General features: G+C 37.2%; 1 protein-coding gene across 1 annotated transcript; it reads left to right on the top strand.

The window, feature by feature from the left end:
- Window positions 1-4,319: 4,319 nt before the first annotated feature.
- Window positions 4,320-9,240, top strand: LOC147543791 (uncharacterized). The gene is made up of 3 exons (XM_086635511.1): window positions 4,320-5,001; window positions 5,047-5,835; window positions 9,182-9,240. Exons 1-3 carry the CDS (start codon window positions 4,320-4,322, stop codon window positions 9,238-9,240), a joined length of 1,530 nt encoding a protein of 509 aa, XP_086491637.1.
- The last annotated feature ends 7,110 nt before the right edge of the window (window positions 9,241-16,350 follow it).

Genomic DNA, 16,350 nt, shown 5'->3' with positions numbered 1-16,350 from the left:
ACCCTAAAATTTAAACCAATAGAAACTCTTGCCTTTTAACTACTACTTATTTATTGAATTTAAAAGTCACATGTGTATTAAGTAGAAGTATTTTAGATCATTAGAGACAAGAAAAGTTTAGATTGTCTCTGTATTAACACTTAAGAAAAAGAATCTTCATTTGACACTTGACAACTATGACTTCAGAGTTTTTGTTAGAGTGTCCCATTGGAGATGCTTTACCATAAAACATAAATTTAATATATAGCTAGAAAAGAAAAATTTAATTTTAGTTTAGTACATTTAGTTATATAAATCTGGAAGCAAACTTACAAAATTGAGTTGCAGAAAGCTAGCTCTAACTGAAATTCAAATTGAAAGCTACTTACAACATAAATAATAACTGCGAACGGGGTGATTACTTAAATTTTGATAACATTGAGAGAGAAAAATACAAAAAAGAGGATAGTTTAGGTTAAGTTTGCAGACAAATTAAAAAGGTATAATCTTAACCCTTAGAAATAAGTTTGGAAAATGTAATCTTATATCTTTGAGGTAAATTTGAGAGGTGTAATCTTACTCTTCGGAGATAAGTTTGTGAGGTGTAATCTTAACATTGAAGATGAGGGTATATTCTAAAATGATACTACTCTCCTCTCTCATTATATAGATGAGGTAAAAACCTGTGCTCGTCGAACGCGGACAGTTCTATCAAATGCGTAATCTGACCCTTGAAGATAATTTTGGAAAGTTTAACTCAGCCATTGAAGAGGGTTCGAAAAAGAATTTGGGAGGTATAATCTCAACCTTTCAAGATAGGTTTGATAAGCGTAATCTTAGCCATCGAAGAGGTTTCTAAGATAAATCTAGGAGGTATAGTTTTAACCCTCTGAATAAGTTTGGGATAATCTTTACCCATTGAAAAGAGTTTGAAATAAATTTTAAAAATATAATCTCAACGCTTAGAACTAAATTTGAAAGATTTAGTTGTACCATAAGTGTGGTGGTAAAAATCCTAACTTATTATGAATTTCAAACTATTTAAGATTTATTTAATTAATTATAGGTTTAGATTGGTTTACACCTAAAACAAATAAATGGAAATTTCTGCTTAACCAACGATTTTAACAAGCTAGATGTAGAGTCGGATAGGAGAAATTTGATAATTTTGCCTCTGTTCTTTCGAATTTAGAGTTGAATTTTAAATACATGTACATACATTTATATATTTGTAATTGATGAGTTCGCTAGAACTCATTTATTTATCGTCAATGTACATTCGTTAGTCCTTAATTTTGGTGAAACTAATGAAGTTAATTAGTTTTTCAGGAATAACACATAAATGTGAAGAAGTCAACAATCGTGGAAATCGATGCATTATTTCGTACTCGAGAGATGAGTTTGGTGCAATTAAATATGTTGGGGGGTTGTTTAACAACGAAGGCGTTTTCAAGGGGTCATTTTACATGGCCTTAAAATGAAAAATAAGAAAATTCAAAGAAGCCACGTGAATACTTGCCTGTTTGCAAAAGTGGGATCTAGGAATTAAAGGTAAAGTAGGTTGTTTGGAAAGTGGGTCCTACCAAATCATGAAGTCTTTATCAAAAATCTATTAGATTTCTTCAAATATGGCTCGTAATTCAAAATGGGGACGATTGGGATTAAAAACCCTAAATACTACCGCCACCTATAAAAAGACAGTAGCCGCATTCTTTTGAGGGGGAGAAAAATAGGAAGCCATTGAAAACTAGGAACGAATTTGGAAAGGAGTTTTTGAGCCATTTGACAGTAGCGGAGTTGGAATATCAAAGGGGACAGCAACTATAATTGGACGAAGATCAACATCGAAGCATCATATGGGTGACATCTTTTTCTTTCTTTTTTATTCAACTACTTTGATTATTGTAATGGATTGCTAGACTCTTCACCTAGAGTGAAAGATGAAACCATGAATACAAATAAATAATATTTTATTATAATGATTCTCTTATGTGCTTTATTGTTTGAAAATATTAAACTCTGTTATTCTTCACATGATACATTCTTCATTATTTATTCTTCTGGTTTGATTTATCATATTTCGATTTTAATCTTTAATGGTTCATACTTATTGGTTGATAAATAATAGTTGAGTTGTTATTGTTTATTTTTAAAAGGGTTTAATTCTTAGGTGACTATATGCTTTAAAGAAAGATATATATTTTCCGATATTTGGATGCAAGCGGTATACCAATTATTGAGTTGTAGATAGAGAAATATTAATGGTTAAATATCTTTTTATGAGTGTTCGTGGTGGATTCTAAACTCTAGGATTTTTTTTTCTCATATTAGTCTCTTTCCTATTGAAATATTAGTCTCACTTTATTATTTTATTTTTTCATCAAAAACGAATCTCGAAGTTTCTTATTCACTAGTTTAGGATTAAAATATAGTTTCAACTTGTCTTCGTGGGATCGACCCGTACTTGCTAGGTCTACACTACATAGACCCGTGCACTTGCGGATTTTATTATAAAGTACGGATTTATTTTAGCCTATTATTTAGGTTAGTTTAAATATGCATCAAGTTTTTGGCGCCGCTGCCGGGGATAAGTTAGGAAATTTGTTTTGATCTTGGATTAGTTAGTTTTAGGATTTCAAATTTATTTTCTTATTTTTTTATTTTGTTTGTCTTTTTGGATCACTTTAACTTGCTTTTCTTGTTTTTGGTGTGTAGTTCACAAAAGAAGCTAAAGAAAAGGAGCAAACAAGGAGGAGGAAATCAAGAAGACAAAGATTTTTTTTTATTTTAGATTTTTTTTATTTTTGGTGAGAGAGAGACTTTTAGACTTTCTATTTTTATTTTTGTTTTAAAGTTTTGACCCTAATTAAATTGGAGGGCTTAATTAAATTGTAACCGAAAACCAAAACGAAGCCTCGGGTCGGAACACTCGCGGGTCATCTACAAAGGTCATCGCCCGTCTTGAACGGGAGGTAAATTTCTTGAACACCCACGAATCTCCTGTCAGTGGGTATTGGTGTGAATTCGTGTGCCTAATTGCTTTGATCGAACTGTTAGTGTAATCATTCTAGTATGGGCACTAACCCAGTTACAAGATAAGAAACGGATTTCATCACCGTTCTCTTGCCCACATAGGTAACAACATTCACGAACCCAAACCTTACTTAAAAAGCTAAAATATTATTTAGACATCAGCCCCTAAGGTATCGAGCTCATAGGACCCTTCAAAAACAACTCGGGAAATTGACTTTTATCTAGGCATTCTCAGAGGAAAGTTTGTAAACAATTCTTGTCAAAAAAGGCCGCCTCGAGAAGAGGAAACGTTTGCCGAAGGAAGACGGCTGTCACAACGTTCATCGTTGGTAGTCTTCCTGGAGAATTGTTTACTGACTACTCTGATCGAGTAACCTTTATAACAGTCAAAGTTCAAGTGTTGTGGCGAAGTAGGAGCTGTCTAGCTTTTTAGGTGAATCTGACAAACCCAGTCATTGCTAGATTTTGTCTAGGTTGCTTGGTGGAGTCAGCCTGATTGTGTTTGCTTTCCTATAGGTTCTTCGTAGTGATTCTTTGGTTCGAAAAAAAAAGAGAAAAAAGTTTTGTTGAAAATATCCTTGGTCATTGGGCTCTAGTGCATGCCCGATAGATATCGTGATAAGAGAGGTCGTTTCATCAGTAGAGAAAGACATTTAAGTAATCTTTTAGCAAATCTCTATTTGAGTGACACTATGGGTGAAAATTTGAACCAAGCCGGGGGTGGAAATCCACCTATGACACTCAGGGATTACATGAATCCTACTAGAACATGTCAGCCATCATGCATACAGTTACCCCACACCACAACTCACTTCGAGTTAAAACCAAGCATTATCCAAATGCTCCCTGTTTTCAATGGGGATGAGAACGAGAATCCCTACTACCATGTTAGGGATTTTGAAGAGATCTGTGGGACTATGAAATTCCCCAATATGCCTGATGAAATATCGAGACTTAGGTTGTTCCCTTTCTCTTTGAAAGAGAAAGCAAAATCTTGGTTGTATGCCTTACAACCCCATTCCATTACTACATGGGAAGAATTGAGTAGTTCGTTCCTTCTGAAATTCTTCCCGAAACACAAAACTACCTCTTTAAGGCAAAGTCTTAACAGTTTTGTACAACAAGAAGGAGAGTCTCTTTACAAGTATCTTGAGAGATTTAAAGAACTTGTATTGCAATGTCCACACCATGGTTTTGAGAAAATGAGACTAGTCCAGATTCTCTATGACGGACTAGACTATCCCACTACATCTATGGTAGAGTCATTCTGTGGTGGCGGTTTTACTTCTAAACCCGTCGATGATTGCATGGCATTTTTAGAAGATTTGGCTGAGAAATCCCAGCAATGGAAAACTTCCAGAGGACCCCCTACTAGGGCTAATCCTACTCCGAACAGAGGTGGCATTTATAGAGTAAATGATTCGGAAAACAAACTTGCCGCCATAACTAGAAGGATAGAAGCCCTAGAAATGTGTCAGCCTAAAACCTTCATGGAGGATCCCACTCGGGTCATGAGTGTCGGAAATGAACCCATCTCTTATCCGTGTTCAGTCTGTGGAGATCCCAGTCATACAGGGAACAAATGTACCTTATCATTTGGTTCAGATGAAAGAGCACAAGCTCATGCTATCTACCAAAATTCTAGGCATGATAATCATCAGAAGTATGATCCTTTCTCTAACTCATACAATCCAGGTTGGAGAAATCATCCAAACTTTTCATGGTCTCAAGGTCAACCTCAGGGTCAGTTTAATAATTTTACCAACCCTTCAGGTTTTAGCCATCCTAGGAATCCTCCTACCCAAACTAGCACCCAAAATTCTTCTGAAAGTAAGGGGTTATTAGAGGATACTATAAAAATGTTAGCTAAGAGCCATATAGAGTTTAAGGAAACAACCCAACAGTTTATGCAAGTTACCACCCAATCCTTGTCTAGTTTACAAACACAAGTAGGCCAACTTGCTGAGGCCCTAAATCAAAGAGAAAATGGTAAGTTTCCGAGTCAACCTGAATAAAACCCCAAGGCCATACAAGATAGACGGCCAACTGACCAAGCCAATGCTATATCCACTCTAAGGAGTGGAAGAGTCGTGGATAATAAGATAAGTGTTCCCCAGGAAAATGAGTCTGAGTGTATCCCTTTGTCTTCATCAAATAAAACCCTTAATGATGAGCCTGAGAAGGCTCCTGAGTCTGAAGAACCACCTGTAGTATCTGAGCCTTACATTCCTAGAGCTCCATATCCTCAACGTCTCGTAGAGCCAAAGAAAAAGTCTCAGTATGAGGAGATAATGGAAATATTTAAACAAGTCAACATTAACATTCCATTACTAGATGCAATTAAACAGATCCCAGCTTACGTTAAGTTCCTTAAGGACCTATGTACTAGAAAGCGTAAGATGAATGTGCATAAAAAGGTCTTTTTGACTCAACAAGTGAGTTCTATTATCCAGCAAAACCTCCCACCTAAGTACAAAGATCCAGGAAGCCCTACATTACCTTGCACTATAGGGAACCATAAGATTGAACGAGCTTTGTTAGATCTAGGTGCCAGTGTCAACCTTCTTCCTTACTCGGTGTACTTACAATTAGGTTTGGGAGAAATAAAACCCACTTCGGTAGTCCTTCAGTTGGCAGATCGGTCTGTCAGACGACCACGTGGCATAGTAGAGGATGTTTTGATAAAAGTTGGTGAGTTTATCTTTCCTGTAGATTTCATCATCTTAGATACTGAACCAATTCATGATACCCAGAGTCAAATCCCTGTCATTTTGGGTCGACCATTTTTAGCTACATCAGATGCTGTCATATACTGTAGAAGTGGTCTTTTGAGATCGTCATTTGGAAATATGACGGTGGAGATGAATATTTTTAACATGGGACTTCACCCTGATGACATAGATGAGTTCAGTGGGTTGAACTTGGTAGAATTATTAGTTCAAGATGCATTACCAACAACTCAGTCGAGAGATCCTTTAGAAACTCTATTGGCACTTTTATGCTTAGATGAGGAAGGTAGTATTAATGAGATAGAGAACATGTCAGAGTCTACTTCCTTGTTAGTGTCTGAGCCGATTACTTTGCCAACCTTAGAGTCACCACTTCCATCATATGAGTCAAATGCTCTACCACTGAGCTATGGACCCACCATAAAAGATGATGATGAATCTTGGCTGCTCAATCTAGTAAATGAGAATGATGACTCACTTAACTTAGTCAAGGACCTGGAGTTCTTTAAGGACACTAATGACATCATCATTCAACAAATTATAGAGGGTTTATCTGAACCAAATTTGGTAGAGCTTGAATCTGGTAACCGAGTGATTCCTTTGGAAGAACTCCGTGTACCTGTTTTAGAAACCTCTTGTTTAACTCTGGGTGTCTTTGATAGTCCTCTAGACCCTCTTGTGTCGTATCCCTCGGGAGCATGTTTAACAGATTGTGCAATACCTCACTTGGTTTCTCATCCCTACCTAGATCCTTTCTACCAGGACTATACTCTTGCTGGTCCATGGCCAAACTTAACGACTTTATTGTCGTCTAAGTTTGGGGATTCTTACCCGATCACGATAGTCTCACGGGTACTACAACATATTTACATAAATGTGAGACTATCCTTCACTAAACGCTTCGTGTCTTGGGGTAGATCCACAGATGTTTCGCCTATTGGTTTATGGAGCTGTTCTTAAGGTTTGTTGACTCATCTATATCGTCTGGCTGAAGACGTTAAACTTAGCGCTTTCTGGGAGGCAACCCATGCATAAGACTTCTGAATCTGGTAACATCTTTCCCTAATCCTGTTATTTTGCACAGCCTTCAGAACATTGAGGACAATGTTCGGTTTAAGTTTGGGGATGGGGGATTGAATTTTTAGTCCTTATTTCAAAAATTCAAAAGGGTTCAAAATTTTTAATTTTTGGATTAGAAACGTGAGTCTAGTTGTTTTTGCTTGTTAATAGTTATAGAGTCTAGTTGGTTGTACTATGCTTTTGCTAAAGGTTTTTCCATGAATTTCGAGTCTTGAAGTTGTCTGTGCACTAGCCATGTGAGTATTAGATAGGTGAAGAGTAGACTTTTCTAAGAGAACTTAATCGATCATTAGCGGAGACTTAACCCATGTGAGATTCTGAGCCTTTCTTTTTGTTTTGAGTGATCTCTTCTGAGCTAATTCTGAGTAGAATGAAGAGCTACTCAACCTCGCAATATTCATTAGAACTCAGTTGATCTCTTGAGTTCAAATTTTACAACCACTAGGGATGTCATCAGGAAGCGAACTTTACTCTTGTAGTCTGAGAAACTTGAAAACAATGTCAACTATAGGAAGATAGGAACTTCATCATTTAAAAACCCTAAGAATAAGGCATGAAGCAAAGTTGAAAGAATTTTACCCAAGGAAAAAAAATAATGTGAAGAAAGCATGTTATGCATTTTGAGTTTTATTTCCAGAGTCAGTAGCAAAAGAAAAAAAAAAAAAAAAAAAAGGAGAAAAGAAGAAAGTGTTTGATTAGTTTTGTTTGAGTGTTTATCCCTTAAAGTAGTTTTTGAAGATTTGAAGACGTCGAGTTCTCAGGTGTTCTAGTCACATCATCATTAATGTCCATCGATCTCTAGGAAGCATTGTTAGATAGTAGATCAGATGAGAAGATTTGGTTAGCTTCCCCATCCTGTATTAGTGGTTGTTTCCTTCTTTGAGATCAGTCGTCCACAAAAATTATAGTCCGTCTTTTTCATGTGTTGAGTTTTCCTTCATATTCATACTAACACATAGAGTGAACCATTCTTGAGTGACTTTGATTTTTGAGTGTATGACCGTGAGGCAGTAGTCGAGGCGAAATGTATCGAGACGGTAATCGAGGTCTTGTCTTTTCAGAACCAAAATGATACTTATATTGGCTGGTCACGTGCACTTCGAGTCTTGATTACTAGTGAAAAGATTTTTAGCGTTTGTATGGTTCGATTGATTTGGATTTCATTTCTATTAACTTTCGAAAATCTACCGGATGAACATTTTTAGTCCACATCATATTTAGATCCTTTTGCATTTTTGATTTTTGAATTTTGTGGGTATATTCACTGCAAACTCTCACGAGACAAAACTCGTCCTCTTGGGTAACCTAGAGGTTTAACGGCTTGTTGCACGTGCTAAGTGCAATCGTGGGTCCCTACGAAAGTGGTGAAATGGGTATGATTTTATTTTTCTGTTTTGCTCGAGGACTAGCAAAATGTAAGTTTGGGGATGTTTGATGAGTTCGCTAGAACTCATTAATTTATCGTCAATGTACATTCGTTAGTCCTTAATTTTGGTGAAACTAATAAAGTTAATTAGTTTTTCAGGAATAACACATAAATGTGAAGAAGTCAACAATCGTGGAAATCGATGCATTATTTCGTACTCGAGAGATGAGTTTGGTGCAATTAAATATGTTGGGGGGTTGTTTAACAATGAAGGCGTTTTCAAGGGGTCATTTTACATGGCCTTAAAATGAAAAATAAGAAAATTCAAAGAAGCCACGTGAATACTTGCCTGTTTGCAAAAGTGGGATGTAGGAATTAAAGGTAAAGTAGGTTGTTTGGAAAGTGGGTCCTACCAAATCATGAAGTCTTTATCAAAAATCTATTAGATTTCTTCAAATATGGCCCGTAATTCAAAATGGGGACGATTGGGATTAAAAACCCTAAATACTACTGTGAAGAGGGAAATACCTCTTGAATAATAATAGCTTGAACACAGAGAGAGAAGACAAGAAAGAGAGAGAGAGATATGTGAGAAGATTTCTCTGTGTGTTTTATTCATTGATTTACACAAGTATTTATAGGTTTACAAGGGATTTACATATAGAAGTAATTTAAGAATAATGGGAAACTTCCCTATTTATGAATATTGGGAAACTTGGGAAACTTCCCTATTCATGAATATTACAATAATTAACAACTTTACATAATAGCAAAACTGCTATATTCTAACACTCCCCCTCAAGTTGGAGCCGAAAGGGACGTGAGGCCCAACTTGCCAATAATCGTCTTGAATGCATCAGCTCCTAGTGGTCTGGTAAAGATATCCGCTAGTTGTTCAGAAGTTGATGTGAAACGAGGAGCGATGACATTTGCTTTGATGTTTTCCCGAACGAAGTGACAATCAATCTCAATATGCTTTGTTCGTTCATGGAAGACTGGGTTATCGGCGATATGGAGAGCAGCTTTGTTATCACAGTGAACCGTCATGGGTGAAGAATGTGTGATGCCAAGATCTTTGAGAAGGTACTTCAGCCATTGAAGCTCACTAGTGAGATGTGCTAGCGCACGATACTCTGCTTCAGTAGAAGATTTAGCAATCGTTGGTTGTTTCTTGGATTTCCAAGAGAGAGGGCTAGAACCCAACATAGTGAAGTAACCCGTGGTAGAACGACGAGTGGAGGGGCATCCAGCCCAGTCAGAGTCACAGTATCCAGTGATGTGCAGAGAACTGGAAGAAGAGAGAAGAAGGCCATGGCCAATGGATCCTTTGACATAACGAAGGACCCGATGAGCAGCATCAAGGTGAGTAGTGCTGGGTTTTTATAGAAATTGACTAAGATTATTGACCGCATAACAGATATCAGGACGTGTTACGGTGAGATAGAAAAGACGACCAATCAACCGTCTGTAAACGGTGGGATCCGGAAGAGGATCACCATCAGAAGGACTGAGGCGAAGTTTCTGTTCCATTGGGAAAGGAAAAGGACGACATGCCGAAAGACCAGAGTCTTTAATGATGTCAAGGGCATATTTGCATTGACAAAGGAATATGCCTTTGGAGGATCGGGAGACCTCGATCCCTAAAAAATATTTAAGAGGACCCAAATCCTTGAGAGAGAAAGTGGCGTGGAGAAAGGATTTAAGTTTGGAAATGGCGGATTCATCATTTCCAGTGATGACAATATCATCTACGTAAACTAGAACGTATAGATGTACGGAAGATGTGCAGAGAGAAAATAATGAATAGTCAGAGAGGGATTGAGTGAAACCCTTCTTGATAAGGACGGATAAAAATTTTGAGAACCATTGACGAGATGCCTGTTTAAGGCCATAGAGAGATTTCTGAAGGCGACAGACTTTGGACTCCCCCTGTTTGGAGAAACCGGGAGGTAATTTCATGAAGACCTCTTCATCGAGGTCGCCTTGGAGAAAGGCATTATTTACATCTAGTTGGTGGAGAGACCAACCTTTAATAGACGCGATTGATAGAAGAACGCGTACAGTAATTAACTTTGCAACGGGGGCAAAGGTGTCATGAAAATCGAGACCCTCGATTTGTGTGTATCCTTTTGCTACAAGACGGGCTTTGTAGCGTTCAATGGAACCATCGGCTTTGAATTTGATTTTGTAGACTCATTTACATCCGATGGCCCTTTTTCCAGAAGGGAGGTCTGTAATGGTCCATGTGTTATTTGATTCTAAAGCGGCAATTTCTTTAGACATTGCCTCACGCCAATGAGGTGATTTGACGGCTTGAGAAAAAGAAGTGGGTTTAACGGTTGTGATTACCGAATTGAGAAAGACTTGATGAGAACCCGAGAATTGTTCAAAATTTAGATATTGAGTAAGAGGGTAGACCACATCAGAATCCGGGTAAGAGTGACAGATGTAGTCATTGAGATGAGTGGGTGGTCGGCGGTTGCGGGATGGCCGTGAAGGATGAATTGGACCATCGGGAGGAGGCGTCCCTAGAGATGTGGGTGCGTGATCGATGGAGGAGGGAGTCGGGCTCTGGCTTTGGTCCGTGAGGAGCCCAGGAGTGCCCGAAGAGGAGTCGCTGTCGGGCTGACTCGAAGCGGAAGGAACAGAGCCGAAAAGCCGTGAGGGAGTGCCTATAGGCACATCAGACGCTTGATGAGATGCTTGAAGAGGAGCCGATGGTGATGTCCTCGGAAAATTAAAGGAACCATCATCGTGGATGGAGACCATCGGTCGGTAAGGAGGAGGAGAAGAGATCGGATGTTTAGACAACACCGGAAATTTGTCTTCGTAAAAAAGGACATCACGAGAGGTGATTATTTTACGAGAATTCAAGTCGAAAACGCGATATCCTTTTTGATTGTGGGGATAGCCAGCGGAAAATACCCGGAGATGCTCGGGAATCTAACTTTGTTTTTACCAAAGGACGTCTAGTAAAGCACAGACATTCAAAGACCCGAAGATGGTCAAATTTGGGAGGAGAACCCAAGAGTTTTTCATGAGGAGAAATGCCTTGTAATGTTGGTGTTGGCAATTTGTTGATGAGATATACTGCCTTTAGAACACATTCACCCCAAAAGGAAATTGGGAGATGGGCTTGAAGACGTAAGGAGCGTGCTACTTCCAGAATGTGTCGATGTTTTCTTTCGACGATGCCATTCTGTTGAGGAGTATGAGGGCAACTAGTTTGATGAATAATGCCTTTCTTACGGAACCATGATTGAAGTTCATGATTCATAAATTCCATACCATTATCAGATCGGATTGATTGAATTTTCGGAATAGGAAACGTTCCTTGTCCGGATTGTAAATTGGAGATGGAAGAATCAAATTGAGTTGATATATAATTAGAAAAATTCTTGAGAAATTGAGTAGTGTCGGATTTATTTGACATTAAAAAAATCCAAGTGCAACGAGTAAAATCGTCCACTAAAGTTAAGAAATAACGACAACCAGAGTTTGAGGGGACGGAGAAAGGTCCCCATAAATCCGCATGAATTAATTCAAAGGGACGAGAAGAAGTAGAATTGCTTAACGGAAAAGATAAACGTGTAAATTTGGACAAGGGACAAATTTCGCACGGATTTTTATTGAATGAAACTGATTTCAGACATTGAGTTCTTGAAATTAAAGACTTAAAAATAGAAGAAGAAGGATGTCCGAGGCGCCAATGCCAAATATCGGAAACATCTTTATTATATAGACTATTACTAGAAATTGAAAAGGAACAAATCCTAATATCCGTGCGGAGAAAGTATAGTCCTTCATGGAGATCACCAAGTCCAATCCTCATTTTCGTCACTGGGTCCTGAAAGACACATGAAGAAAAATCGAATGTTACTAAACATCGAAGAGAATTGGTGAGTTGGGAGACAGAAATTAAATTGATTTTATATTCCGGAACAAGTAAAACGTTTTTGAGAATTAAATTTGAATTGAAAACAATCGTTCCAATGTGACGTACTTGAATACGTTTACCGTCCGGTAAACGGACAAAACATTGAGGTGGAGCATCAACATAATGTGAGAAACGAGATAAAGAACTACATATATGTTTGGCGGCACTGGAATCAATAACCCAAGGAGAAGAGAGGAATTGAATACCTGTAAAGTTAATACCTGCGTCGGTAGATCCTTGAGTAGGATTGGAAGTGCCGTTAGAATGTCGTTGGTGATCGAGAAGTGAAAGAAGACCTTGATATTCCTCTTGAGTTAATGAGGTGGCTAGAGGTGCTCCCGTTGGAGGATCAACCGTCTCCGTTACGGTGGCGGCAAGTGGACCGGTCGGTCGTGGTGGGCGATTTGGCCGAGCACCCGAGTTGGAACGGTTTGGATAACCGTTTAATTGATAACATGTAGCCCGGACGTGGCCATGTTGTTGACAATAGTCACAAAAGGGACGAGCTCGTTTAGGACGTTGAGCGTTTGGTTTCTCCATTCAAAAATTTCGTTGATCATTGTTGTATGTTGCAAGGGTGGCGGCTTCCGGTGGATTGGAAGTAGCGGCCATGATATTTTGTTGGATTTCTTCTTGTTTGACAAGAGAATGAATCTTTAGGATTGAAGGAAAAGGATCCATTAACAAAATTTGACTTCGAATTGCCAAAAAACGGTCATGAAGCCCTTGAACAAATTCTATAGCACGTTCTTGATTAGTACGATCAAGTAACGATTTCCCTTGACCACAAATACATGGATCGATTACCATGAGGGATTGTAACTCATCTTGTAGAGTTTTGAGTTGAGTAAAATAGGAGGAGACATCATGTCCTTCTAGTTTGAAGGATGAAATTGCCCGTTTCAATTGATAAATTTTGGGGGGCATTGGTTTGAAAAAACCTTTCATAAAGATTACGCCAAATATCGGCGGCACTTTCATCGTATAAAACGGAAGACCGAATATCCGGAGCAATGGAATTGATAATCCAACTACTAACAAGATCATTACACTTTCCCCATGAGTGTAATTGATTTGGAGAAGTGGGTTTGGGAATAGAACCATCTACAAACCCAAATTTATCTTTTGCCCGAAGAGCCATCTTCATGGCTCTTGACCAAGAGGCATAGTTATCTCCGGTTAATAATGGAGTGATGAGAATAGTAGTTGGTGAGTCAGAGTGATGAACATCAAACACCGGATTAGGTGGAGAATGAGGAGTATAGTCTCCAGAATCGACTTCAGTAGTAGTCATGATAGAAGAAATTGATTATTAAAAAAAAACTGAATTGGCTCTTATACCATGTGAAGAGGGAAATACCTCTTGAATAATAATAGCTTGAACACAGAGAGAGAAGACAAGAAAGAGAGAGAGATATGTGAGAAGATTTCTCTGTGTGTTTTATTCATTGATTTACACAAGTATTTATAGGTTTACAAGGGATTTACATATAGAAGTAATTTAGGAATAATAGGAAACTTCCCTATTCATGAATATTGGGAAACTTGGGAAACTTCCCTATTCATGAATATTACAATAATTAACAACTTTACATAATAGCAAAACTGCTATATTCTAACAACTACCGCCACCTATAAAAAGACAGTAGCCGCATTCTTTTGAGGGGGAGAAAAATAGGAAGCCATTGAAAACTAGGAACGAATTTGGAGAGGAGTTTTTGAGCCATTTGACAGTAGCGGAGTTGGAATATCAAAAGGGACAGCAACTATAATTGGACGAAGATCAACATCGAAGCATCATATGGGTGACATCTTTTTCTTTCTTTTTTATTCAACTACTTTGATTATTGTAATGGATTGCTAGACTCTTCACCTAGAGTGAAAGATGAAACCATGAATACAAATAAATAATATTTTATTATAATGATTCTCTTAAGTATGTGCTTTATTGTTTGAAAATATTAAACTCTGTTATTCTTCACATGATACATTCTTCATTATTTATTCTTCTGGTTTGATTTATCATATTTAGATTTTAATCTTTAATGGTTCATACTTATTGGTTGATAAATAATAGTTGAGTTGTTATTGTTTATTTTTAAAAGGGTTTAATTCTTAGGTGACTATATGCTTTAAAGAAAGATATATATTTTCCGATATTTGGATGCAAGCGGTATACCAATTATTGAGTTGTAGATAGAGAAATATTAATGGTTAAATATCTTTTTATGAGTGTTCGTGGTGGATTCTAAACTCTAGGATTTTTTTTCTCATATTAGTCTCTTTCCTATTGAAATATTAGTCTCACTTTATTATTTTATTTTTTCATCAAAAACGAATCTCGAAGTTTCTTATTCACTAGTTTAGGATTAAAATATAGTTTCAACTTGTCTTCGTGGGATCGACCCGTACTTGCTAGGTCTACACTACATAGACCCGTGCACTTGCGGATTTTATTATAAAGTACGGATTTATTTTAGCCTATTATTTAGGTTAGTTTAAATACGCATCAGTAATAACAACAACAATGCGCGTACTACTTTATAGTTTAAATAGTTTAATTATCATTGACAGACCAGTGTGGTGTTAGTGATTGCTCACGTGGAGAGAGAAATATTAGTTTCTCTCTTGGGCGGTTCATTTGGGTGTCCCAACAGGCGGTTCGAGAAGACTTTTTCTTGACATACATCTTTTATAAGATGTGTGAGGTATACATTAGGTGCATTTTAGGTGTTTTATCCATCGTAGTCTTAATGTTGATTTAATGTATTTAAACTTATTGTTTGTGATAAACAAAGAGTATTAGTAATTCTTCAAAAAAAAAAAAAGAGTATTAGTAATTGTCATGGAGTCATGAGTCATCTACTTATTCTTTTTTAGATTTGAAACAACTATAATTGTCCCTGAGTCATTTACTTACCCTTTTTGTGTTTCAAAATTATAATTTTCACAAAAATATTAGTAACATGCAAAAATGTCCAATTAAATACGGCCTGGTAACAATGTAAAGCTACCATGCTTTCGGAGTCAGTTCTCACTTCTGTCGTCTTTCAGGTCATGTATCCGCTGTGGGTTATTCATTGAATTTTTTGATGAAAGGCCCAAATTTTGGGCCCAAATACAAAAAAAACCCAACAAGGATTATTATCTCACCCAAAACCCAATAATCAAATAATAACTCATATCAAACCCAAATACACATCCCTATGCTCCAGCTCTCCCCAACTTGTATCTCTAAGACCTAATGGTTTCTTCTAATCCCTCTTTTGCCCTCCTATATAACAACTACTCCCTCCCTTTACAAACCAAAATTTTCTCTCTCCAAAATATCTATCTTTCTCCATAATCTGGGTTTACTTTCTCTCTCTACCTCACCGCCCAACACCAAACCCTCTTTTCTCTCTTCTCTCTCCAACCTCACCTGCCATCTCTTCAATCTATTCCACCTTCATTCATCATCTTCTTCTCTGTAGACTCTATGCTTTGCTCCTTCATTCATCATCTTCTTCTCTGTTTACTATAGAAGCCGAAGCCCAAACGTGAAAAATTCCACCTTCATTCATCATCTTCAATCTATTCCACCTTCATTCATTCATCATCTTCTTCTGGGTGAAAAAACCGAGCCCGAGAGAGATAACCTTTTTCACGTTTTCGTGGTTCAGTCATCACCGTCATTCATCATCTTCTTCTCTGTAGAAACTTCAGTCATCATCTTCTTCTTCTATAAAACCAGGTAACTTTTTATTATTTGTTCATCCTTCTTTTGTGATGATTAGTTTCTGGTTTGTGCCCAATGTTTATGATTTGTCCGTACAATTTAGGGTTTTTTCTCTCAACTTATGTTTTTATACTTTCATTGTTCAGATTTTGAAAACATTTTGTTAAATGTTAACCTAACTTTATAATGTGTTAACATATTTGTTGCAATGCAATATGATCATCATTTTATGAAATGATCAGACATTGCAGTGTGGACCATATGATTTTACCACATATTTCTTGTTTGTACGTTCATTTTTTGATGTGTCCGTACAGTTTATTTGTTATTTTCTCTAAAGATTTCCTGTTTTTGTAACAAAACTTTACAGTTTGTGTTAACATTGTGTACATTTGTAGAACATTGTGTTAAATGTTAACAGTATTGTATTATGTGTTAATAAATTTTGTTAAATGTCACCATTTTCCCAGTTAATTTGCAATTTCACAGAAACGCAAACATTTCTTAC

This window comes from Eschscholzia californica, unplaced genomic scaffold, assembly GCF_041429995.1.
Source record: "Eschscholzia californica isolate CP2 unplaced genomic scaffold, dmEscCali1.0.p SCAF_4, whole genome shotgun sequence".
Lineage (NCBI taxonomy): Eukaryota > Viridiplantae > Streptophyta > Magnoliopsida > Ranunculales > Papaveraceae > Eschscholzia > Eschscholzia californica.
The sequence above is the reverse complement of the archived record's forward strand: the minus strand, read 5'-3'. Positions and strand labels throughout refer to the sequence as shown.

Coding starts and splice junctions, on each gene's coding strand:
- LOC147543791 (XM_086635511.1), top strand. CDS start 4,320: ATGGCATTTTTAGAAGATTTGGCTGAGAAATCCCAGCAATGGAAAACT. Junction 5,002..5,046: donor CCTAAATCAAAGAGAAAATG/GTAAGTTTCCGA, acceptor AGGCCATACAAG/ATAGACGGCCAACTGACCAA. Junction 5,836..9,181: donor TGTCATATACTGTAGAAGTG/GTCTTTTGAGAT, acceptor CGTTCATGGAAG/ACTGGGTTATCGGCGATATG.